At 42.8% G+C, this 25,604-nt stretch overlaps 3 protein-coding genes and 2 long non-coding RNA genes across 6 annotated transcripts in view; 3 read left to right on the top strand and 2 right to left on the bottom strand.

Annotated features, from left to right (window-relative positions):
* sapcd2 (suppressor APC domain containing 2) overlaps window positions 1–7,610 on the top strand; it is a 17,999-nt gene extending 10,389 nt beyond the window's left edge. For both annotated transcript variants that reach the window (XM_060048828.1, XM_060048829.1), the window contains one exon: window positions 4,961–7,610. In XM_060048828.1, the coding sequence (XP_059904811.1) occupies window positions 4,961–5,089 (129 nt within the window). In that variant the 3' untranslated portion in view covers window positions 5,090–7,610. The remainder of the gene's footprint in view (window positions 1–4,960) is intronic.
* A 1,706-nt stretch (window positions 7,611–9,316) lies between these two features.
* On the top strand, window positions 9,317–10,744 carry LOC132455108 (proteinase-activated receptor 3). Its single transcript, XM_060048845.1, has one exon. It carries the CDS (start codon window positions 9,569–9,571, stop codon window positions 10,508–10,510), a length of 942 nt encoding a protein of 313 aa, XP_059904828.1. The 5' UTR covers window positions 9,317–9,568; the 3' UTR covers window positions 10,511–10,744.
* An 876-nt stretch (window positions 10,745–11,620) lies between these two features.
* LOC132455097 (zinc finger protein 239) lies at window positions 11,621–13,641 on the bottom strand. Its single transcript, XM_060048822.1, has 2 exons — window positions 13,422–13,641; window positions 11,621–13,205 (listed from the first exon to the last, which is right to left on the bottom strand). Exons 1-2 carry the CDS (start codon window positions 13,639–13,641, stop codon window positions 11,626–11,628), a joined length of 1,800 nt encoding a protein of 599 aa, XP_059904805.1. The 3' UTR covers window positions 11,621–11,625.
* A 251-nt stretch (window positions 13,642–13,892) lies between these two features.
* Window positions 13,893–16,771, top strand: LOC132455119 (uncharacterized). Its single transcript, XR_009525074.1, has 3 exons — window positions 13,893–14,032; window positions 14,260–14,430; window positions 15,024–16,771. It is a non-coding gene; the product is annotated as an uncharacterized LOC132455119 (long non-coding RNA).
* Window positions 14,284–18,688, bottom strand: LOC132455123 (uncharacterized). Its single transcript, XR_009525078.1, has 2 exons — window positions 18,050–18,688; window positions 14,284–17,690 (listed from the first exon to the last, which is right to left on the bottom strand). It is a non-coding gene; the product is annotated as an uncharacterized LOC132455123 (long non-coding RNA).
* Between the last annotated feature and the right edge of the window lie 6,916 nt (window positions 18,689–25,604).

Raw genomic sequence — 25,604 nt, 5'->3', positions numbered from 1 at the left:
GCGAGCGGATAAACCTTTTTGCGAATTAGAGGATTTTTATGCAAATGTTGGTGTTTCCATCACCGTTTACTGATTCGATACTTCAAAGTTTGCATAAAACCAGGGGGATGGAAACGCACCTAGTGGCGGCTGGTGGTTTTTAAAGTGAGGGAGGAAAGACTGCGCGCTTGGTTGCCATTGACCTGCTTGCACTGATAGTGGCCTATTGTGGCATAAGTTTGTGACACATAAGTTGTTTCAGGGCGTTTTGGTGAACAACAAAATAGCAGCAGTGTTTCCCACAGACAGGCAGCGCAGAATCAATTTGTGGCGCTCGATGTTGATTCTGTGGCGCCGCGCCACACAATGGTCTATGTATGGGAAACACTGAGCAGGATGGGATTATTATGTGAATTGATACAAATCCACCAGTGGAAGCATTGGACTTTGAAAGCTGGTTGGCAGCATGTCTTGGACTCCAAGGGCAGAAGGAAAGGATGCAAAGCCAATTGGTCAAATCAGGCCTACTCTTGATTTAAAACTAAATAAAAATATCTGGGCCTTTCATTGGGCCTATTTTTGCCCTCAATGACTGAAGCTATTGCTTGTAATTTGGCTATGTTTATTTTCAGCTTCAATTGTTTCAACTGTTTTAAGAAAAATAAAGAAACAATAGCCTACCAAAAGTGGGGCTGGAAGCCTAACATTGTTTGAGCAAATAATATTAGTCATGGTGTTAAGCCAGTTAAGTTTGTGGGACTTCATTTATAGATCAAGTCAACCATCCTCGCGGGCTCCTGAGCTCGGCCACGAGCAGCCCGCCCGCAGCCCAGCTGCGGGAAGCCCTGCCCGGCCACGGGCTCCGCAGGCCGCCCGCGGGTAGTCGTGCCCGGCCGCGGGCTCCGCAGGCAACCCTGCTCGGCCGCTGGCTCCGCAGCCCGGCCGCGGGCTATGGAAACGTCAATATAAGTGAACAGAGCCGCTCTGTACCGCAATGAACAGTAGCGCACTGCTCGATGGAAACGAGGCATTCTACTGAGTGGGTTTATTGGTTCTCGTAACATAGACTTGAGGCGATAAACCCTCCCTCCGGGCTGCTCCACAGCTAGGACTCCGGTTTATTGGTTCATAGCACAACCAGGGCTTCAGCCTATTTGTGAATAGACGTTGGCGGGATCCCGATCCTTTAACTAGTCACACCCACTCAGAGGAGGACTTTCCTCCTCTCTCCCATTGAACCCCATGTTATTCACCGGCCGCCAACACTTTCGGGGAAATTAATGGGAGTCAATGGAGGCTGAGGGAGGAAAGTCCTCCCTGAAGTAATATTCAATAGGCGATAGGGGGTACTAATGTCTCTTTACCCAGGGAAACGAACCTAACATACAAAGGCATTAAAGTAGTCCTATTTAAGGGCATTAATTCATTAAAGTAGTCTGGACAATCTACATTTTTTATTCTCAACAATGTTAAGGAGAATCTTCCTCCCTCTCCTCACTGCAGAAGCCTCCACTGATATATATATATATCAGTGGAGGCTTCTCCAGTGAGGATATATATCCACTCAAGTACTGAGCTTGGTTAGCATTTAGACACCTCCATAACTCATCCTTCTGCGGGCTTTGCCATGTGAAACCTTGAAACCTTAAAATGTGGTGTATTTATTCTGAGCATACACCAAGAATTTGAGATTCTGATCAATGTTAAACACCGAGGTAATCATTATGTAAATACCTTATCTGGGATCCAACAGTCCTACCATGTTACAGCAGAACTTCTGGTCCAGAAGTCCTACTGTGTTACAGCAGAACCTCTGATCCAGCAGTCCTACTGTGTTATAGCAGAACTCCTGAACCAGCAGTCCTACTGTGTCAGAGCAGAACTTTTTGGAGAAGACGACACAGAACCAAGGCTGGAAACCAGGACCTGAAAGGGTCAGAGTTACATCTTATTTCAATTTTTTTTAATTAAATTTAAAACATACTAAAATCAAAATACTAGTACGAATAGAAAAAAATTAACCATGACATCATTAAAAATGGCGTTTAAATAAGTTTCATCATTGCGCACCGCGTCTCGCTCAGACAACAGTTCCGCCAATATTACTCAGTGACGGCCGAAGAGAACAACTGGCGGAGAAACTCGTTCAGCATCCAAACCTCTGAAATGCCAGAGAACTTCACTGTTGGTGAGCAGGCGAGTTTAACAATTGTCATGTGACGAACAACAGCCTTGATTGAATCAGACATACGTAGCAGGACTGTGTTCGCAGAGGCAGGCGCACCCTTCTCATTATTCTCAACTTTTAATATTATTTGTATTTAGCTTAACATTTATAACATAACTCAACACAACATAGGTTGTTGGTATACAGTTTTTATTTTTAATGTTCACACTTGGGGTGTGTGTGTGTGTGTGTCAGTTCTAGTGCTACCACTTTGTACAGCTGACAACAGTTAACAATAAATAATAATGGTGGTCCACGATGTCAGCTTTACTACTCTTTACAGAGGAAATCCGTAACTCTCTTACTCTGTTTTATTTCGTAAAGCGTTCGACATAGTAGACCACTAGATTCTATAACCAAACTTCCCTCTTTTTTTTATCTATCACCCTCTGTATAAGACATGATTTCCTCTTAATTAAAAGATAGATCACAAGATGTCAAAATTGACCATATAATATCTCACCCCTTAGGATGTGGTATGGGTGTTCCACAAGGAAGCATTCTTGGTTCTTAACTCTTTCTTTACTACACAAATGATCTCCCACAAGTTTGTAAATACTCTAAATGCCTAATATATGCTGATGACACTGTGCTGTTTCTGTCTGACTCTATCCCTGATATCATAAACTCCAAACTGTCATCTGATCTCCGAAACTTGCATCAGGGGTTGAATGAGAATCACTTAACCATTAATGTTAAAAAAAAAAAAAAGGTTTGTATTTCCACTAAAGAATGTATCTGTCCTTTACCAGTCCTATCATCGTCTCAGATCAAAATCTTGTTATCACCAAAACATATAAGTATCTGGGTGTGTTACTTGACTCACACCTCACATACCGTGAAAACGTCTCCAAGTAAACTTAAAAGTTAAATCAGAAACTATATGTTTATAAGAAGATTAGAACGTACCTATCCTCTACTGTCTCCGAAGATTGCCTGCAGATATTGCTTTTATATAACTGTTAGTGGCAGAGATGTGACAAAGTCACTGTTCGGCAAGTCCCAAGTAAGTCCCAAGTCTTAGCAGTCAAGTCCGAGTCGAGTCCCAAGTCAAGACAGGGAAAGGCAAGTCGAATCCAAGTCAGAGTCACACCAAAGCCAAGTCGATTCCAAGTCCAAGTCACAAACTTTTTCAAGTCCTGAACAAGTCACCATGTATTTTTACTTAATAATGTCATTATTAGGCTGTTGATCATAATTTCAACTTATCACTCTAATGTACAGTGTCATTTATTATCAATACAGTTATATTATGTTCATTGTTTCTGTCTTCAAATGTGTTGATATGCGCATGCGCCGAAATCCTATGTCGTCTCAGAGGAGAAGGGAGAGTGGACGGTGGGTTTGAATTGTATTAGTAGGCTACGGAAGGCCCCACTGTGACCCTAAAGTTGGTAGAGGTGCGCCTTGACTAACGTGGCATATGAGCTATGTATGGATGTCTGAAAGGACTGCTTGAGTGGATGTCAGTTACAGTATGCCACAATTTTCCTTAAGGAAATTTTCATTACCACCCGCCTGTGTCTTCAGTAGTAGAAGCTGAAGTAATAGTAGTAGTAGCTGTGTAGTAGTAGTAGTAGTAGTAGCTGAAGTAGTAGTAGTAGCTGAAGTAGTAGTAGTAGTAGCTGAAGTAGTAGTAGTAGTAGATGAGGTAGTAGTAGTAGTAATAGCTGAAGTAGTAGTAGCTGAATTTGCAGTACTAATGGTAGTAGTAGTAATGGTAGTTAAGGTATTCTCTTTAAGAGAGAGAGAGAGAGAATAGCACCAATAGCTGGGGCGTGATTAAAAGTAGCCCAATAGGGTGGGAAAAAATGCTCAATCTGGCAACACTGCCTGAACGTCCTCAAAATGTAGCCCAATAGGGCGGTAAAAACCGCCCAATCTGGCAACACTGCTGAACGTCCTCACGCTCCAACGTCAACGTAAATGAAGCCGATATGAAACTTGAACTGTGATTCTGAAGAAAGCATAAATGATATAGAATTTCCGTTTAGATATTATTGAAGATACGAGTGTGTCGATTTGTTAAATTTTTTGAACGAAGGTTAACGGTTGAAAAATGATTTAGTTACGATGTATTAAGTGTCAGAGGCTGGCCAGACGGCTTCAATGGGACCAACTCAAAACGCAGCCGATATGAAACTAAAACTTTGATTCTGAATAAAGTATAAATTATATCAAAATTTCGTTTTGATATTATTGAAGATACAAGTGTAGATTTGTCTTTGCTCGCTGTTTTTTTTTTCATCTTCACGTAAGTGAATGCTTCTTGGGCAGGGGTGGACTGGGACAAAAATCTGGTCAAGGACTTTGGGAGGGAGAGGCCTTTCTTGAGACCACGAGAATAGCATGTGAAGACATTTGCCACTTTGCATTGCAAATACATGTCAATGTTGGAATGTGTGTGTGGTTAGAATTGTGTGAGTATCACATGCAAATATATTCCGAACGCGGAGTGTGTCCTATTGATGTCTGACGTGCTATGTTCCTGTTATGTGCTGTATGTAAATGTGACATGCAATGTGCCTTGTTCCTGCTATATATCATATGTACTGCAGAACAGGAACCTGCTGGAAATCAGCTTCATACTGAGTCAGGCCGGTTTTGATACTTTTAATACTTTCCTGTATAATAAAAATGAAACAAAATAAAAAGTTTGAGAACCACTGAACTAATGAATTATACAGTGGCCAGTCTACATTGCATTGATTTGAACCTTGAGAGTGATTTGTCCTTGTGCTGTCTCATGTCCAGGAGGTGACTGAGAAGAGCGACCGCATCACCAAGCTGGAGCAAGAGAAGTCTGCACTGATCAAACAGCTGTTTGAGGCCCGCGCACACAGGGCAAATGATACCAGCACTATGGATTCAACCTTCATCTAGAATCACACTTCTAAGTCAATGCACACTATGATCATGCAAACTCCCGAAGCAGATATCCTATTTACTACAAACAATACGCTATTCCACCCATGAAATTAACGTGGTCTTGGTGTTCTGATCTGGACTGATGTGGGTTTGTCAGGGTGAGGGCTAGTACTATGGTTGTAGTCATTGGGTTAATCAGGGTTATAGCTGGTTCTATGGCTGTAGTCATGGGGTTACCTTTGGGATTGATCCCCATCTACCTCCACCTGCCCCACCAGCTGCACCTCCCCCATCACCTCAACTCCTCTGTAGTGTTGTGGTGTAATAACTAACTGGGACTTGTTGAGATCCTCTTCTGATTCCCACTTCTGAATTTATTATTGCAAGTTCAATAATACCATTGAAAAAAGCAAAATGGTTGATTTAATTGGAATGGTGTACGTTACCAGATTTTTATTGCTGAATATTTACATTTTGCTTGCTGTGAAATATTGACGTTTATTTAAAAAAAAATCATCTTATTTGTGTAGTTAAGTGGCTCCCATGTTCCCGACAGTCCTTTTAGTCGATTCCTTTACTTTATGAAAGAGGCCTTATGCTGGAATGTAATCTGTGTTCAAAAGGTTTGGTCACTATAGCTGCAGGTTTAGTTTAATGGAGAGATGTTCTCTCGACATTAAATAGATATCAGGACGCATGTTTTACCAAGGAGGTGTAGTCGTGAAGAAGGTAGGAAAGAAGTTTGCACGTAGAATGGACTTAAAAGAGAATACTAATGACATAGTATTCATTGAATGTGTGGGAGCCTTTCCCACTTTTCAAAGGTGACCATTTTGGCTGCAGGATGTGAGTGGGAAGCTCAGATTAGAGGGCTGTAGAGGGTGGGCTAAACCAGAAGGACTCCTTGGTGGCTAGGCTTTTAGTGACGTGTGACGTCAACGGTGGCTTTCCTGTTTTGGTCAAGGTTTTTAATATGAGGTTGCGGAACAAGAGGCATATGATGTGATCGGCAACTCTGGGAGTTGAATGGCTGAGTGTGAATGCTCAGGGGAGGAACTGGGGCCTCATCTAGGGATGCACCAATTACACTTTGTCTCAGACAAAGGCCAAGTACTTACATTGGGAACTCAACGATACCGATATCAGTACTTAAAAACTATTGGTTGAAAAAATACGCCCCCCTCTAGAGAAGAGGGGGGTGTGTTATCCCCATGGTTACAACCCACGGCAACTTTGTGAAACTTTTTTAGTACCGTTGTGTATGAGCGTTATAATGAGCGGAATTGTGTATGAAATGCGCCACACGCCGTAGCGATATACTAAAGGAGTCATGGAATCCTAACCCTCAGATGCCGGTATTCAATAAATCGATGCTAAGACCATCCACATCCACACACCCTAGCGGCATAAAATAAGTGTCCGAAAAGCTAAACTTTCTCTCTGAGGCCACAGTCTACCGCTGGTCGAACAGAGCTCCACACGTCTACCCAAACTGCCCTTTTCTCTCTAAATTGGGGACTTATTTTAGTAACAGTGATAAAATGGCATTGATTACATTAGGGTACATGAGCACAGCATGGGGCCCAAGTCCAAGTACTGGGATCAGTATCGGTGAATCCATCAATTTGATTTGTGGCTAGAATGTGAAGCCCTCTGAGACTTTGAGATCCAATCACACAGAAAAGGTTTTAGAGAAACTAAATTAACAAGGAAAAAAGTGCTTTTTCACTTCATGAGGAAGGACAAAAGTGACAAATGTCCCCTTTGTCCTTCCTCATGAAGTGAAAAAGCACTTTTTTGACAAAAGTGACAAATGTCCCTTTTGTCAAGATACATCCTTTGTGATGCTTTCTGAAAGCCTTTTGTGTAGCCCATGTTTAGGTCCAAAATATTTAAAATTGTGAAGAAATTCATGCATTAAACCTTTATTAAAAGGTTCCCTATAACAATTAATGCTCCAATGAATAAATGGGTTAGGGAAAGATATAGGCTACAAAACATTTAGGGTAGGAGTTAGGGATAGGCTACAAGACATTTAGTTATACAGACAACACATAAGTTGGAATCTTTTTAAATTGTAGAAGTAGGAACGATGTTCAAATTTTTGCGTGGAAATTAGTGGTATGGTAGGGATGTGTACGTCACGTGAAAAGCTGAGTACCATCCTGTGTTTACTTTTCCGATTGTTTGATTCTATGACCCTGATTGTCTTGCTAGGTTACCTGACTTGTGAATGCAACCATATCCTCTACCAGCTCCATTCAAACGTGTATTGCAGTTTCCAACAAACTACGATAATGAGACAAAATGGCGCTCCACTGTCAGTTTTTTATAATCAAATGTCATAACATATATTATAATACATATATAAAATATATATTATAATGCGTGTATATTCCTTTACTTTTCATTTGCATACAACAGTTATTGCACAGGATTTCCTTAAGATATTAGTATTAGTTGGACTGCTGTTAATAAAAATACAGTATGTAAAAAATGAATCTTGCCTATCTATTAAAGCATATGGCGCATCCTGTCCAGAGTTCCTTGTTTTTGTGAGCAGCTTCTTAGAGGTACTAAAAAATATTGATGCTTCAAGAGCGATAGGGGGAGAGAGGGAAAGACAGCAGAATCAATAAAACAAAAACTAATAGCAATATCAAATAGAAATATTAATAACAAATAAAAAAGTCCATATAAATAAATTATTATCATTATTATTATTATTATTATCAACTGAACAATAACATAGTATTTTTAAAAGGAACATCTACATTTGTCATTGTGTGATAATATGTTATAGTACAATGTGGGAAGAAATTCTAAAAATATTCAGACGTTATCGTAGATTAATCTGAAAATGCATTGTTATGTTTAATGTTCCCATTTATGGCCACGGCGTATCCTGTAAACCTGACACCAACATATTCTGCACTCCCAGCCCTTAGATAAATCAAACCATGTTTCAGCTAAACACAAACCTACTGTAACATACAAACAAATCAAATATCAAAAGACATTTTTTTTTTGAGAAATATATAGGGATTATTTTTTTTTATTATATACCTTTAAGAGAAACACAAAATACTCAAATAAATGTACACTCACTTATCATTTAAATACTGGAACTTGCATTCAGTACATTGGACAATTTTGAAAATAGATTACAAATGATACACTACCAAATACAAATTGATTTAAAACTATGACAGCCAGCCACATCAAGTTGACAAAGGCGTAGATTGGGATCTCTACCTTATTTACCACCTGTTATTACATCACCCCCGACCAGATGCTATATCTCAAAATCAAGGGCGTCTTGTGTAACAGGTAACAGTTTGTTACATAGACATTTCAGATGTGATTGCATCAGTTGTTTACCACCAAATTTCCATTAGACTCTGATGCTTTGTTGCATCACTGCCAATTGGAGTGAATGGATAATGGTGTGCCATAACATGTCCTGTAAAAAACCTGCAAGCACATTTTATTTAAATTCAAGTCAGTTATCCTGTGCTCTAACTTTCAGTCCAAATCCATTTCAACACAATAAATCCTCATTATTTATCAGTAGATGAGTTGTTGTCAGTCAATTAACATTCATCTCTATTGTGTTGCCTGTTGGATATGGGGGGCCAGGCAGGGGCGGGGCTGCTCCCCACTCCACAGAGTGTTGTGATTGGCCGAGCCGGATGAGTGGTGTGTTGGATCATCCATCAGTGGAGGGCTCTGATATCTGATGGTGTAGGTGGAGGTAACAAGCTTCTTAGACCATCACAGAGCTGTTAGTGGAGCCACAGACAGACACAGTGAAACCAATAGTGGACCAGACAATAGTGGACTCACCTCAACAGGCAAGTGTCAAATCCCTTTTTTGCATGGCATAATACCTCGGCTTTCATACACCTTTTATTAAAGATTAGAATTATTAGTATTTATTATATATGTAAACAAATTACTCCACATTGAAAAAACGAGAGAGAAACAGTTTATAGTATGTGTATTATATATATATAAATATAAAACATTCTCCTGATATGACACTTGCATAGAGAGGATATGAAACAATGTCTTGTCTTTCTTATGCAGAGCTAAGCTGTATTCTGCAAGGAACATTTCATCAATTCACGGTGGAAATAGGAAGTCATACAGAATTGGTTTAGAGATCTGAAACTACTGACCAAAGTTCAAGTTCCTTTTGGTTAACTTCTCTCCTTTGTGCTTTCATAATCTTGTCCATTTCATTGTCCATTTCGAAAGCCCCAGTTTAGTATGTAGAGAAGCAAAGGATATTAAGACAGATGTAGATATGTCTCGATCTCCGGAAGTGTAGCTAATCGAGGCTTGAAGATATTCTCTTCTAAGGAGGACGGTTCATTTAGAGGACATTAGCCGAGGTACACAGGCGCTATCTGCTCGTTGGTTTCCCTCTGTGACCGTAACCCTTCTCCTCTCACAGACGGATCCTGCTGTTGAGGCAGCCACCAGGTCATCATGACTCCTACCTTCATGGATTTGGTCAACATCAACTCCACGATGATCTTCATCTCCCAGAGATCCGTCAACGACAGCGATGTGGAGGAGACGGTGTACGAGAGCTGCCGCGAGATGCCCGCCGTCATCATCTGTTACCTTGGCCTTCAGTTCATCAACATGTTCCTTGGCATCCCGGCCAACCTAATGGTGCTCTGGCTCATCCACAAGAACAAGGGGGACTCTTCCACCTCTGACATCTTCATCCAGCAGCTCGCTGTGCTGGACGTGTTATTTTGCTTGACGCCGCCTTTGGAGCTGGTCAACATCGTGTACCTCACGTCCAGCGTGCCCTGGTATGTGCTTCGCTTCTTCTACGGCATCAAGGACACCTCTCCGCTGTTCCTGGCCTGCATCTGCCTGGACCGCTACATGGCGGTGCTGCACCCTATTACCTTCACCAAGCTGAAGGATCGGCACCACCGGGCCATCCTGGCCGCGGGGGTGTGGCTGGTGGTGCTGGCGTATGCCGCTGCCAAGTGCAAGGGGGACATCCCGAACTTTGAGAAGGTGTTCACTGTCATTATCCTGGCCACCTTCGCCTTCATGGTGTTTTGCAACATGGCCATCCTCTGGGCCCTGAGGCAGTCGGGACCGGGTCGAGACGAGATGCACCCGGTGAAGAAGCGGGCCTTCAAGATGGTTCTGATCATTTTGGCCATCATCGTCTTCAACTATTTCCCGCCCGTGGCGCTCTTTCCTTTCCGTGCGTACTATACGAAAGACGTGTTCCGTTGCTATATTCATTATCTGGCGTTCGGCTTGATGGACTTCAGCAGCAGCATTCAGCCAGTGCTCTACTTGTCCAAAGATAAGCTAGTGCTGAGTCTGTCCATGTGCTGCCAGAAGAAGAAAAGACAGATATTTACCAGCAACACCACTCAAACTGTGAGCGGAGTGTGAGTAGAGTCTGTACATTGTGAGGGTGTTGGTTACTCAATGTGTGGTTTCTTGTGTGTGGGGTAACGTTACGTGGTGTGAGAAGTTGAGGAAATCGAGGAAACTCGATTTATTTACAAGAAGACTTGTCAATAAATGACATTATGTGGTGATATTCTGAAAGCACGTAGTAAAATGTAATACAATTATTTGCCCTTTTGTGTCGATTTAATACAAATAAATGCTATGCAAATGTTATTTGGGCACCTTCTTTTCTTCTAAAATAAAAAGTATGAACCGAAAATCAGGAAAACTTTTTAGTTGATTGCTATGTATTAATACTTTTAATCAGGCTTTGGAACACAAAAAAGCAAATCAACAATAATTCTTAGTAACAGAAGAATATTTTTAATACACATTTAGGCACAATAACCATTTGGCAGTAAACCTATAATAATACATTTTTTTCCTCATCAGTGCTTTCGTGGAACCCATGAAATACAACGTACATTATAAAACCAAGCCGAAGCCAGACATTCAGCAGTATCAGTATGGCTTGCAAAACAATTACGGAAAATGAACAAGGGCTGTTTTATCGAATTACGATATATTGCGATGAATACAACTTAAATAAATCTTGGTTCAAGCATGACTGTGAAAAATACATTCTTCCTTATTCAGTTTAACAGCCGACGGCGGTGCAGTCAAAGCTTTGTACGGCCACGTATCGGTCAAACCAAGAGAACATCTTTTCAAACCTTACATTTTTGTAAGGTTTTAATTCTAAATGTTCCCGTAAAATAATCTGTTCAAGAAAAACTATATTAAAGACATATATTATATAATATATTACAATTCTTTCATTTACATTTGTAATTGAATATCTGCAAACCATTTGGATGATAAGCTAATAATCAAATGTGCTGAAAGCGACCAAATCATTTGAATCACAAAGAGTGGAATAACAATAATTGCCTTGATAAATATTATGGAACCTTTGAGTCACAGCAAGGATCTGACGACAGTGTATTGCACAGCACCGGAGATCCCCCCCCCCCCCCTTGCCACCCACCACTACCAGAAGCATTCCTCTTTTTCCTCAGGCACCGGAGAAGACAAACCATGTCTGTCCTCTCACACTAATCTCCAGTGACCTCCCCCCCCCCGGCCTGGCTCATGTCCCCCCCAGCCGGCCCGCTGTGCGTTCGCAGGTGTTTCTTGAGTGAGGACTGGTCCGTGTAGGTCTTACCGCAGGTGCTGCACAGGAACACCTTGTCCTTGGTGTGCACCAGCTCGTGTCTCTTCAGGTGCCCCGAGCGGCTGAAGCTCTTGCTGCAGTACGAGCAGCTGTACTCCTTCTCCCCGGTGTGTGTCCTCAGGTGCAGCTTGAGGCTGCTTGCCACTGTGAACTTCTTGCCACACTCTTCGCAGCTGTAGGGCCGCTCCCCCGTGTGCATGCGGGTGTGTATGGTGAGATGTCCGGCCTGGCTGAAGGTCTTCTTGCACAGTGGGCAGCTGTACGGCCGTTCCCCCGTGTGCACGCGGTAGTGGGTCTTGAGATCGCCGAGGCCGTTGAAGCGCTTGCCGCACTGGGCGCAGCAGTATGGCTTCTCCCCGGTGTGGATGCGCTCATGGATGCGCAGGTTGCCCGCGTTGCTGAAGGTCTTGCCACAGGCGCCGCAGCCGTACGGCCGTTCACCTGTGTGCGTTCGCAGATGCACCTTCAGCTGGTTGTGCTCGTTGAAGCGTTTGCCGCAGTACGCGCAAGAGTACGGCCGCTCGCCCGTGTGCACGCGCTTGTGTATACGCAGCTGGCTGGGGTGGGCGTAGGTCTTGGTGCACAGGGTGCAGCCGTATGGACGCTCACCTGTGTGTGTGTGCCTATGCGACTTGAGCAAGTCGGCCCGGCCAAATTGTTTGCCACATAAGCAGCACACGTGGTTCTTGTTTTCGCCACTATGCGCCTTGAGGTGCACGTTGAGGGTGGTGGCGCGGTTGAGTGTCTTAGGACGCACAAGGCAGTGCAGGAAGTTGTCGCGGCTCTCCAGGAAGTCCGAAGCAGAGGAGACGGCGTCAGCAGGGACGTGGTTATCCCTGGCACCTGGTGCCACATCCTCCTCCTGGCCCAGCCTGCGGGGGTTAATCCCAGCATCCATCAGGCGTTCCGCTGTGTCTGGATAACAGTCTTTGCTCTCGCCGCTGCTGCACGGCACGTTCCCGTTGATTTCTGCCTTGATAAGATGTCCGTCGTTGATCTCACTCATTCCCTCTGCGTCGACCCCAGCAACTAGGACCTCGCTTTCACTACTGTTGGAGTCCTGGTCCCGGTCAGAACACAGAGATGTGTATTCGTCATGACTACCGTGATAAATGTCTGGACTACCGTGAGGTACACCGAGAGCGTTAGGCTTAATGGGTCTTATGGTCAAGTTGACTGGGGATGGGGGCTTGGACAGATCAATTGCGCTACTGTTCTGTAGGTCGGGTTCTGTCTTGATGGACAACGTGGCATCAGACACGTTGGGGTCCACTGTCATGTCTTCAGACGGATAATGGTTTGGTCCTTTACTTTCTCTCATCTTGTCTTTATTTTTCCTCCGCGAGCTCTTCTTGTCACTGCTGCGTATCGACATTTTGAAGATCTCCTGATGGGTCGTCATGGTGACGGCATTCCTGTTTGATGCCGAGCACGACCCGACACACTCTTCATCACTTGGGTCTGTGGAAATACATATAAAAAAATTATTTGAAGAAAAACACCTGTCTATAACCTGTCTATTATAAATGAATATAAAATATTTCGGAGAAAACAATGAACAGAAATGATTAGAAAGGAGCAGACAGGGTATCCAGTCCACTAAAGGTCAGAGAGACTCTGATGAGCTAGTAAACTAAAACAATTACAGTATTGACTTTTACAATATTCCAACACTACCTGCTAGCGGACACTCTGTATTGCTTTTTGTAAACAACATCCTCCTCAGGTCTTCGTTTTCATATTCAATTCGTTGTATTTTGCACTGATACTCCGACAAGTTCCTGTCGACCGAGTTCAGAATGTCGTTCACCGTGGCCTTGAAAATCTCATTTAACGAAGATTCCAAAAACATTTTGAGATCTTTAAATGTGGTCATGATTGACCAATCGTTTTTCATACAAAATAAACAACAGTGCGTTTTAAATACACCGGTAGGGATCTGTAAAAGGGGGTGTGTGCGGTGCTGCCTCCGTGGACGGAACAAACAAAGCGAACACAGTCGCTTGACAGTGACGTCAGGGGGGCGCCCGGTGTCGGTACCAGATGGCCGTTGTCGGCATAGATATATATAGAACACAGTGAATATAGAATATATTATGTATATAATATAAAAAATATATAGAACAATGTTCTATATATATATATGGCTGTGGGTACCAGATTGATTCGGCTGCCAGATCGACTCGGGGTCCTGGATGCACAATAATAACGCACATTCTGTAAACGCTGTCTTTTAAATGCGCATGCGCGTTTCATTCATTCATTTCCATGGTTATTCCGCTCTATAGGTATTAACGTAAGTATTAACGATCTCCTTTTGTTTTCTAATCTATGAATAATAATGTAATGAACAATGATTGATCAGACAATATTTGTGGCTTTAGATTGATGGCTTTCATCAATATAGGATTAGTTTTGTAGGTGATATTTACCCTATCCCTATTACCACGGAAATATAATTTTTTCTGGCGTTAATTCTGAAAACTGTCTTTGTTTATTACATTTATTTTCGCAGAAATGGAAGCGTTTTATACCGAAGTAAAGCATTACCTGAAGCTAAACCAACAGCCTAATCACCGCCCTAAACTCAGAAGGCAGGACATTGGACAAGTTCATGGCATCCTACCACTGGTCAACCTTGCGAGAGGATGAGAACAAATCGTTGAGTTTTGGTACTTTTTGAAAGGTGAGGTATGAAACTGAATTGAGATGGATTTATTCTCTCTCTCTCTCTCTCTCTCTCTCTCTCTCTCTCTCTCTCTCTCTCTCTCTCTCTCTCTCTCTCTCTCTCTCTCTCTCTCTCTCTCTCTCTCTCTCTCTCTCTCTCTCTCTGATTTTATAGGCAACACCAATGCACTTATCTCAGTGAATATTTTTTTAGATGTAATAGCGAATATCTTTCGCATGAACATAGCCTTATAGTCGTTGTTCCACTACAGCAAATTATATAAAATAGTTCACTTTCAGGGAGACTTGGGCCGAACAAAGAAGAAGAACACACCAGAATAGGCCTGTTTAGTAAGCACGATTTGATGCCGCATTCCTACACTTGTAAAATGAAATTCAATGTGGAAGAAATCCAAGTATTCAGAATACAATACTCAGATTGAGTGATGAAACGGAATACGTTACATATTACATTTTTGGGCATGTATTCTGTATATGGATACATTTTAAAAGTTACCTTCCCAACACTGAGAGTACTTGTTTTTTTGCTTTGTAATACTCATGCAATACCATGATACCAGTAGATCTTGATGGAACTTTTCTGCTTTAAAGGTTGATGAATGTCCCCGCTGTCAGCATCTTGAGGTGATGAAGACTGTGGCACCTGTCCTTCATCCAATTGATGCCAGCAAGGCATGGAGTGACCTTGCGGTTGACCTAATTGGTCCCCTTCCCACTACCGCATAGGGCAAAAGGTAGCTTTTATGCATGGCTGATGTATGTGTAACCACATTTAAAGATAGTCAATGCAAAATAGTTGGTTTAAAGGAAAACTAGTGACAGGGATGGATTGTCTATTAACGATTATTACTACATTTACAACATTTTATGTTGCAGATTTATTCTGACAGCAACAGACCTTTTCACAAAGTGGGTTTTGGCAAAACCCCTGTGCACCAAAACAGCTGTTGAGGTGTCCAGAAAAATTTTGAACATTCTCCTCGACTTCGGTCTGGTCGACGTAGTAGGGTAATCCAACTTCCGGTCGTGTCTAGCAGCAACAACAATGGCAGCCTCCATTCGCCGTTGTTCTTGTAGTGTACCGTGTTGCTCTACATCAGGACGTAGACAGCCATACCTCAGCTTCCACGCTTTCCCGAAGGACGAAATAAATCTTGGGTGAGATTAATTTTTGCCCAGTACTGTCCTAACATGCGAGTGATTCTAGACTGCACAGAAATCAGGTGTGAGGCACCCTAATCACTCACCCTCCAGTCTGAAACATTCTCCCACTACAAGAATACCAACACCTTCAAAGGTCTGATTGGCATTGCTCCATGTGGAGTTATCACCTTCATTTCTAAGCTGTACACTGGTTCCATATCAGACAGAGAAATCACACAGCAGTCAGGAATCCTGAGTTCAGCCAGGAGATGCATCCATGGCTGACAAAGGCTTTGTCATCAAGGTGCTTTCTGAAGTTGGGGCTACCTTCATAATGCCGCCATTTAAAAGAGGCGCCAGGTTCACCAGAGGACACCGAAAAAACCCAGAGTATCGCCCGACTTATGCCGCTTTTCCACTGCATGGTACCAGCTCGACACGACTCGACTCAGCTCGCATTTTTTGCGTTTCCACCGCGAAAACATGGTACCTGGTACCTGAAGTGGCTGCTTTTTCTAGTACCGCCTCGCTCTAGGTTCCAAGCGAGCTGAGCCGATGCTAAAAGGTGACGTCGGCAGACGGCCGGCCACTGATTGGCCAGAGAGTGTGACGAAGTTACGAGAGCGACATGGCAACCATGCTGGTAACAGCCATAGCAGCGCCGCAGCCAACATATATTCCACTTCTTCAACTTCTTCAACATGCCAGCTAATAATAGTAATGTTATCGATGTCCTCCATTGTTGTTATGTGGGTTCTGTCCATGTGTGGGTTGCGTAGGTCTTGTTTGCGTCGCATACAAAAATACGTCACGGCCCTTTCGCGCAGCCGACCCCGCCCACGTCCAGGAGGTACTATTTGCGGTGGAAAAGCACCCGTGGTGCTACCGTGTCGAGTCGTGTCGTGTCGAGTCGTGTCGAGTCGAGCTACATGTGCGGTGGAAAAGCGGCATCAGAATCTTGGTGGAGAGGGCCATCAGAAGGGTCAAAGAATATCATATCTGGGACACGACCATTCCTCTGACTCTTTCAGGCTCTGTCAATCAGCTGTGGGTAAATTGTTGCTTGATTTTTAACCATCAAGGTCCTTTAGATGTGAAGGGCGATGTCCCAGTGTTACACATTAAAACACATTTTCAAACGTTTAATGTTCTTTGTTTATATTTAACAGAAAGAAATTAAAATGAAATTGTGTGTGTGTGTGTGTCCGTCCTATTTAAATGTTTATTTAATGTTCGTTTCCAGTTTTTTCTTAAATATACATTTACATATATACATATTTACATTTAGCAGAAAGAAATTAAATGTTCTGTGTGTGTTAGGCAAGGCAACTTTATTTATATAGCACTTTTCATACACAAGGCAGACTTAAAGTGCTTCACATATAAACATTGTCATAAAATAAAGTAATAGATGTGTAAAAGAAAACATGCAAAGAAATGAGTAAAATAGAAAGTTAAAAGGGCATTTTAGTATTAAAATAGAAAATAAAGGCAAAGTTAAAAAAGCTTTTTAGAAAGTGCAATGTATTTAAGATTTAGCAGAAAACTAATGCAAACATAAAAGTCTTCAGTCTTGTTTTAAAGGTGCTCAGAGTGTGTGTTACCTTAAACAAATGTTCAGGAATGTTCGTTTCCAATTCTTTGATTAAAATAATTTACATATATACATTTAACAGAAATAAATAAATGAAATGGGGTGTGTGTCCCTCGGCCATATTTACTTGGCATTCAGGAGGTATGTGTCCATGTATAAAATAAAACACCTAACCCAAACCTTGGGTTTCCTGACCACAAGTTGGTCAGTGGGTTCCGGGCGAATCCCCTGGAGCAAAAAGAAAAAAGATGTCAGCACATAAATCATATTGTCAGTGTAGCAACACTTAAGTCAGTGTTAGTCACGTCTGTCTATATACTAGAACTTCAAATACTATTATTGAGTAGACTATACAGGATGTTTGGCTAGGCCTGAGGTAAACACATAAACCTGTGTCGTTGGTCGGTGCCGCGACTGCAGAACACTGGAGGACAACAGAGGTGTTGGCACGCTTTTCTCCCATGTGAAGTGGTAGTGATGTGTCTGGAAGAGGAGTGCAACCACGTGGTTGCATAACGCCTCTACAGCAGCACATGAACAGGAGAATCCATAAAAATCACATAGGTGTAGCAGCACTCAGCACAATATAGACATGGAGAACATTCTTCAGGGAATATATATATATACACACACACACACACACACCTTGCTTTACACCAGGTAAATTGTGAACCAACAGTTTACTACATTAACATCAGTGGATTAAGGAACAAAATATGAGAATCTGCAACAGCAGATATAAAACAAAACATCAAAATCTGCAACAGCAGACATGAAACAATACATTATCATCTGCAACAGCAGATCTGGATAAAGAAAGAGCATTTTGGAACAGCAACAAGAAACAATAATAATAAAAACACATAGACTGAACATGCACCTGAATCTGTGAAGGTCTGAAACCATGCTCTCTAGGCTATCCATTAGGCTACATATTACGAGGTGGTCCTGTTGTTTGAATCCCAAAATGTAAATCTAATTAACTTGGTCAGAAAGGTAGGCCTAAGTAACAGTCCCATTGATTCACAAAAGACTACGAAAAGCGAGATAGTTTGATTTCAGACTCAGGCCTGACTTCCTAGCACTGTAACCTGCAGGGTGTGAGGCTCATCGGTTTTCTTCTGGGATCGCCCGAACTTCCAGATTAACAAAATCTGACTAAATCTAACAGAGGGAAAGATTAACACACCATACAGCAAAATGTATGGGCATTGGTAGCCTATGACAGCCACCCAGCCACTATGTTCAGACAGTAGCCTGGAGCTAATCTGACATGCTAGTGACACTTACATGTACGGTAGGCAGTGCCTACCTACCTATACCAAACATCTTGGGGTTGGTCAGTCAAAGTTTCTTGAGACACTCAAACTAAATATGTATTCCTACCAGTGTAAATAATATTTTGCGATTAATTAAAAAGGATACGTTTTAACTGACATGTATTACTAATTAGTGCTATTTGTCACAGTCAAGCTACACAGTGTCAACAGAATTAAAACACTTACCTCTGTAATAAAAAATGTACGAAACATGTTTTCCTACAATAAAAAAATGATTTAGCCCACAGTGACCCAGCCTCAATCTACACAGTTTAACTGAGTCCCTACGGGACTGAAAAGTGCAGGTACATCTTTTTTTAACTTTTTAACCTCTCTGCCATTCCTTCGTTAAGCTTTCTTTAATTATTTCTCTCAGTTCCACTCTCCCCCAGGATACATGAACATCTACCTCTCTACTCAAACTTTGTTTTGCAATCTGATCCACCTGCTCATTCCCCCCAACCCCAGCGTGTCCCGGAACCCAGCAAAAGGATATGTTAGACCTAAACCCAATTCTAAAAAACACAGTTAGAATATCAGTAACAATATCAGGTCGAGCCTTAGATTTCCCCCCTTTTAAGGCTTCCAGAGCAGCTGCAGAGTCAGAACAGATGATAACCTCTCTAGGTCTGGTTTCTTCAATCCACCTTAAAGCCGATTGCCATTAATTCAGATGTGAAAACAGAGCTCCCATTAGAGATGCGCCGGCCAATCTTCACCCCAAGCTGCTCCACATACATCCCAAACCCAGCTCTCCCACTAACTGGGTCACTAGATCCATCTGTAAAAATAATCAAAGTACTGTCTCTAATTGAGTTTAGATGTTCTGCTATTTTTGGAGTTACCATCTTCTGATCTTTTTCCTGTAGAAAGACCATTTCAATATTCAGCTCGGGCAGCACCCAATATGACATAGGTAGCCAGCTTGTATGTTCCACTAGACTAACCTGTTCCAAACCCAGCCGCACAGCCCACTGATTTATATTTACAAAAAATGTTTTATACTTATTGGCTCTGTCAGACTCTTGTAACAGGCACCTTGCTGGAAAAGTTTGATGTGTCCCACTTAGTTTTACCCAGTACTGCAACCCTAACTTAATGCGCCTTAACCATAAGGGCATTTCTCCCATTTCAATAAGCAGAGCAGGGACTGGGGAAGTTCTGAAGGCCCCACAGCAAAGCCTCAATGCCCTGGCCTGCAGCACATCTAGCCCTGCCAGAACAGACTTAGATGCAGACCCATACACAAAGCACCCATAGTCAAGAGAAGATCTGATCATGGCCTGGAAAATTAGAAGCATTGTCTCCCTGTCAGCCCCCCACTCGCAGCCAGCTAGACTTCTGATAACATTCAAAACTTTTTCACACTTCAACAAAATTTATCTGACATGCACAGCCCAAGGCATCTGATCTTGAAACCAAACGCCCAAAAATTTAAAAGCTTTTACCTTCTCCAGTGGAGACCCATACATATACAATGCAATATTAGGCACCTTCCTCTTAAAGCCAAATACCATGTATTTAGACTTCGAGGCAGATACCGGAACCATTCTGAAAATCAACAGAGTCCTTTGGTCTCTAAAAAATACACTAATCTATTAGTAACAATTTTCTCCATAATTTTACATAGCACTGCTGTGAGTGCTATAGGACGGTATGAACTAGGGTCGGACGCCACTTTGCCTGGCTTCAAGATAGGGACCACAACCGCATGTTTCCATTCCTTTGGCAAACAACCCCCTGCCCACACAGTATTAAACAAAGATGTTGAAATAACTCGTATGACAACCTATCTCTCCCTGGGGTAGTATTTGCCCCAGACATAATTGCTTCTTTCAACTCCTTAATAGTAAAAAACAGATTAATGGGATTAGCATTATCTAAACTCCCCTCCAATTTCCACTGATTAACTGTCATCAACTCTGCCCTCTTCCTACATCTCTCAACTCCCAGGCTCCCTGAACTGTGCACTGCTTTCAACAAACATGTCTGCTTTTTCTTTATTGGAAACTGCTACACTCACTCCTTTCTGTAACACAGGCATTGATCTGCTTTTATATACCCCTGACATTTTACGTATAGCTGACCACAGCTGCCTTACTGGAGTCTCAGGACCTAGCGTGCCACAAAACTTCCTCCAACTACATCTCTTTGCCTCTTTAATAACTCTTCTTGCCACTGCCCTTAATCTTTTATACTCTGTTGCATTAAACATTATTGGGTATTTTTTTAATCTTCTATATGCTACATTCCTATTCCTTACAGCTTCGTCACTCTTTATTCCACCATGGGACCAGCATACGGGGCCTAGGTGCCTGCTTCACAGGAATGGAACAACGAGCAGCCTCATGTAGCACGAGGCTAATGGCAGAATTCCAATTGTCCACAGAATCCTCACTTTCAACCTCTCCAATTAAGCTTCGAGCACTCTCCTGGAACTTATCCCATTTGGCTTTAGAAAAATTATACCTAGGAACCCTCCCTTCCTCTTCTCTCCTCAAATCCCTACCAAACTTGCAAATAATTGTATAGTGATCGCTTCCAAGGGTATATTTGTCCATTACATTCCATTCACCAGTTCTAGCTAGATTTGAAGAAGCGATTGATAAATCTAGTTGACTACATGTGTTTCTCAGAATATCATACCTAGTTGGCCTTCCATCATTTATCACTACCACACTGTACTTATCTAAAAAATCTTCTATTATCACACCATTACTATCCCTGTGATCACTGCCCGATAAAGGATTATGCGCATTAAAATCTCCAACCCATACAACAGGACACCTTACCTTCTCCATTATATCATCAAAATCCGACAATACCAAAGGTTTACAGGGGTTATAATAATTCCACAGCCAAACACTCACCACAAGAACAAACATCAACTTTCCTATATTGCAATCCGTTCTTAACAAAAGTTGCACAACCCCCACCTGATCTATCCGACCTATCCAACACTCATATCCTGGAATTACAAAATCAAGACAGGGCTTTAGCCATGTTTCTTGAATACAAATCAAATCTGGAGCCTCTTTAAATTCCATAAGAAATCTCTTTAACTCCTGGCCATTCGCAATCAGACTCCGGGCATTCCATTGAAGAATAAACCACATTCAAACGTTAAGGAACCTCATCATCCTCACTTACATCCTCCAAACTGTTGGGCCTCGTCAACTGAGACGTGTCCATGCCCTGAGTCTCTGTCATGAATTGATGCAATTTTTCTGGCAGCTGCTTTGTTCCGAGGAACCTTTCGGCTGCCCCCACCACTAGCCTGATGATGTCTGACCTGTTAGCTGCTTTTTGAGCTCCCACCAACACATCAGAAACAAAAGCCAAAAATGACAGTTTTGGCACATCTCGCTGCCCCAACACTGCTCCTTCCCTAACAGTGGAATCGGTGCGTTCTCTAGCCACTCTTTGAACTGCCTCTAAATATAACACCTTGTCTTTCTCCCTTACAGCCTGCACTTGCCCAGCCCGGACTGAGTGCATACATCCACGAAACGCTGCTGCATGATCTCCACCACAATTAGGGCACTTCGGAGCCTCTGCCTCACAATTTTGAATTACATGATCTCCACCACATTTTGCACACCTTCTTTTCCCCCGACAAGACCCAGCCACATGTCCAAATCGCTGGCAATTATAACAGCGCAGCGGTGGTCTAATGTACTCCCTTACCTGATATGCCATACTTCCTAAAAACACTCTGCGGCAGCACCCTGTCCGTGAATGTAATAGGACTGGTGGATCCCCATCAGCTCCCTCCCTGCGCCTAAAACGCAGTACCTCAGATACCTGGCCGCCCTTAACATTTTCTAAGATTTCCTTCTCCGATAAATCAGCAAACACTCCAAACACAACTCCCCTAACTCCCTGCTGAGTTCCTTTAGGGACCAAACTCTCCACCTTAACCACCAACTTTCCCATTGCCCGAGCATCATCATATTGTTTCTGGTTTTTGCAGCAAACTCTCAGCATTCCATTATATAATATTTTTGCTTGAAAATCCCTGCCTATCTGGTTCTCTAAAGAGCTAGTTATTTTCAATGGATTCATAGCTTTAAACCCCGGATCTCCCTGATTAGCCCCCTTAACTTTAAACAGCACCACAAACTCTTCATTTGCTCCAGGTCTCCTCACATTACTTCCATCATCTCCTGATATTTCAGGTCTCTCACTAGATGCCATTCTCTTATCAGGGTTCATACGGTCATGAAAAACCTGGAAAAGTCATGGAATTTTAAAATGGCTATTTCCAGGCCTGGAAAAGTGCTTGAAAAAAAATTAAATCCCAAATGTTTTGGAGAAGTAATGGAAATTTGTTATATTCATATTTTCATGTCATTCATTTACCTGGGATGAGCAAAATTGTGGGTTTCTGTGGTGGCAAAGCATTTCACATTTCAAACATTAACGAGCCATGCCAAAGGAAGCAAACATCAATGGTTTGGATTTCTCATTGTTAGTTTAAATACTACATTTGATCACTTTTTCATGTACACACCAGAAGTTTCTCAAAATGGTTAGTCATGGAAAAGTCATTGAAAAGTCATGGAAATCTATTGGTCAAAATGTGTATGAACCCTGTCTTATTCCCCCCCTTTGCCACACACACTGTCTGCCAATTACCCCCCTGAGCCCCCCCGCTCCCAGAAGCCATGGGCCTCAAACCCCTTACTTTCCTGAACACTAACCTAAATCTATACTAGTCCTATTATTATGAAAAGAAACAAAGATAAAAAACGTGAAAAAACTGAAAGCCCAGAGCAATGTCAGACCATGTGTCAGACCAGCGTCCTCTAAAACCCTCAGTTCAGTAACACTATCTGTACATATCCTGTACATTTCGTGGAAAGACTCCTGTACGCTTGTTGGAGCTGCCAGAGCAGCTTGAAGGTCTGACGCATGGAAATAATCTGACATGTTGGTTTATTTCCTTGTACTGGCACATGTATGTGACGTAAACGAGTATGCGACGTGAGCAGATCTGAGCAGTGTTTTGCGTCTTGGCAGTGTAGACGGAAACGCTACGGCGGAGTGTATTCAAACTTTTCCACTCTGGAGGGTGCTTTCAGATTTATGCGTTTTCATGCCCTAAAAACGCTGTCACCGTCTAAACGAAAGGCACTTCCGATAAAATATTTTGTCGTTTTCACCCGCAAGCGTCCTCGTGTAAACGGGGCCTTAAGTTGTAAATATGGAGACAAATCCCTGACGAGACTAATTGTATGAAGTAGAAGGTCTGAAGATAAATACTGCACACTTTCAGATGGCATCCATCCCCCTTCCAATCCAGAGGAGTGGACACTGGGCATCAGTGCCCCTCTGAAAAAAAGGTCCTATGTTCCCCGTTTTTCCCAAAAAGGGTCCTATGTTCCCCAGTCTCATACAAAGAGGGGAACATAGGACCCGGGGAACACGCTCCCTCTAGTAGCATAGACGCAGCATTGGCTGCTGGGACGCGAAAAATGCGGCCGCCATCTTGAAGTGGTGAACCGAGAAGCAACAGGTAGCGTCTACAGCAGAAGCAGGATGCCGTGCTGTTGTTCAGTGTATTCCTGCTCAAACGAGTGCATTTCACTCGTTCTGATCTGGGGCCGTATTCACAAAGCATTTTATCTTACCGCTAGGAGTGCTCCTAACTCGCGCTAAAACATTTTACGTAGGAGTTTTTTCTTAAAAGTTATTCACAAAGCCGCTGAGACCTACTCTTACTAAGGATAAATCACAAAGAGTGAACTAATGCCGCTTTTCCACCGCACATGTAGCTCGACTCGACACGACTCGACACGACACGACTCGACACGGTAGCAGCACGGGTGCTTTTCCACCGCAAATAGTACCTCCTGGACGTGGGCGGGGTCGGCTGCGCGAAAGGGCCGTGACGTATTTGTGTACGGGACGCAAACAACACATACGCAACCCACACATGGACAGAACCCACATAACAACAATGGAGGACATCAATCGCATTACTATTGTTAGCTGGCATGTTGAAGAAGTTGGAGAAGTGGAACATGTTGGCTGCGGCGCTGCTATGGATGTTACCAGCATGGTTGCCATGTCGCTCTCGTGACTTCGTCACACTCTCTGGCCAATCAGTCGCCGGCCGTCTGCCGACGTCACCTTTTAGCATCGGCTCAGCTCGCTTGGAACCTAGAGCGAGTAGGTACTAGAAAAAGCAGCCACTTCAGGTACCAGATACCATGGTACCGCGGTGGAAACGCAAAAAATGCGAGCTGAGTCGAGTCGTGTCGAGCTGGTACCATGCAGTGGAAAAGCGGCATAAGAGTGACGCGCCGTTGCTATGGATTACGTCAATTCTCGTGCACGAGTTTAGAAGCGGTCCGTTCGGTGATTGGTTGTTCAGACGAGCCCACTGAATCACCGAAAAACAAGGAAATAGCCTAGGCTAGAAATGAATTCCTATTAAGTAGTTATAGTGCAGTTAGCAGAATACACGCATGATGACAATTTTGTGCAGACCACGATAATGACGTTGTAGCCTGCACGTTCAAGAGAGAGAGAAAGCAAACAATCAAAATACGTAAAATCTAAAATAAAATAAATGTTACGAACTACCCAAGTGTTGACTGATTTGTGCCAAGGTGTTTACCTAAAATGTGTTTTCAAAGTGATCCCTAAATGCCTGTCCACTCGGTTCCACGCGGCCAAATTCCTTGTAATGTTGATCGCCATCATCATCATCATCATCATCGTCTGGCTGTGGAATGTTCCTCCGCTTGCAAAGGTTGTGTAGAATGGCACATACAGTGATTACTGTGCTTGCCCTCTCTGGGGTGAGGCGTATTTCGCCGTGGAGGACATGAAACCGACGTTTCATCTGCCCAATTCCTCTCTCCACAACATTTCGTGTATGTTTGTGTGCTCGCAAAGAGCCAATACGATGTGTTTTACGCATAGGACTAAGCGTAATCTGCGTAATCACTTACATGTTACACTTTAACTGTGCTCCCGGTTGTGGATTAAGGTAGGGTGTCTAGAGCCACGTCTTGCATGGATAGTCACTGTCACCCAGCAAGTGACACCCAACTGGTACATCTCAAAAAGCTGCCTCAGACCGCTCACCATTAAAATGTGCGAATC

The sequence above is a fragment of the Gadus macrocephalus genome, chromosome 4, assembly GCF_031168955.1.
Source record: "Gadus macrocephalus chromosome 4, ASM3116895v1".
NCBI classification, from domain to species: domain Eukaryota; kingdom Metazoa; phylum Chordata; class Actinopteri; order Gadiformes; family Gadidae; genus Gadus; species Gadus macrocephalus.
This window is presented reverse-complemented; position numbering and strand designations above follow the sequence as displayed.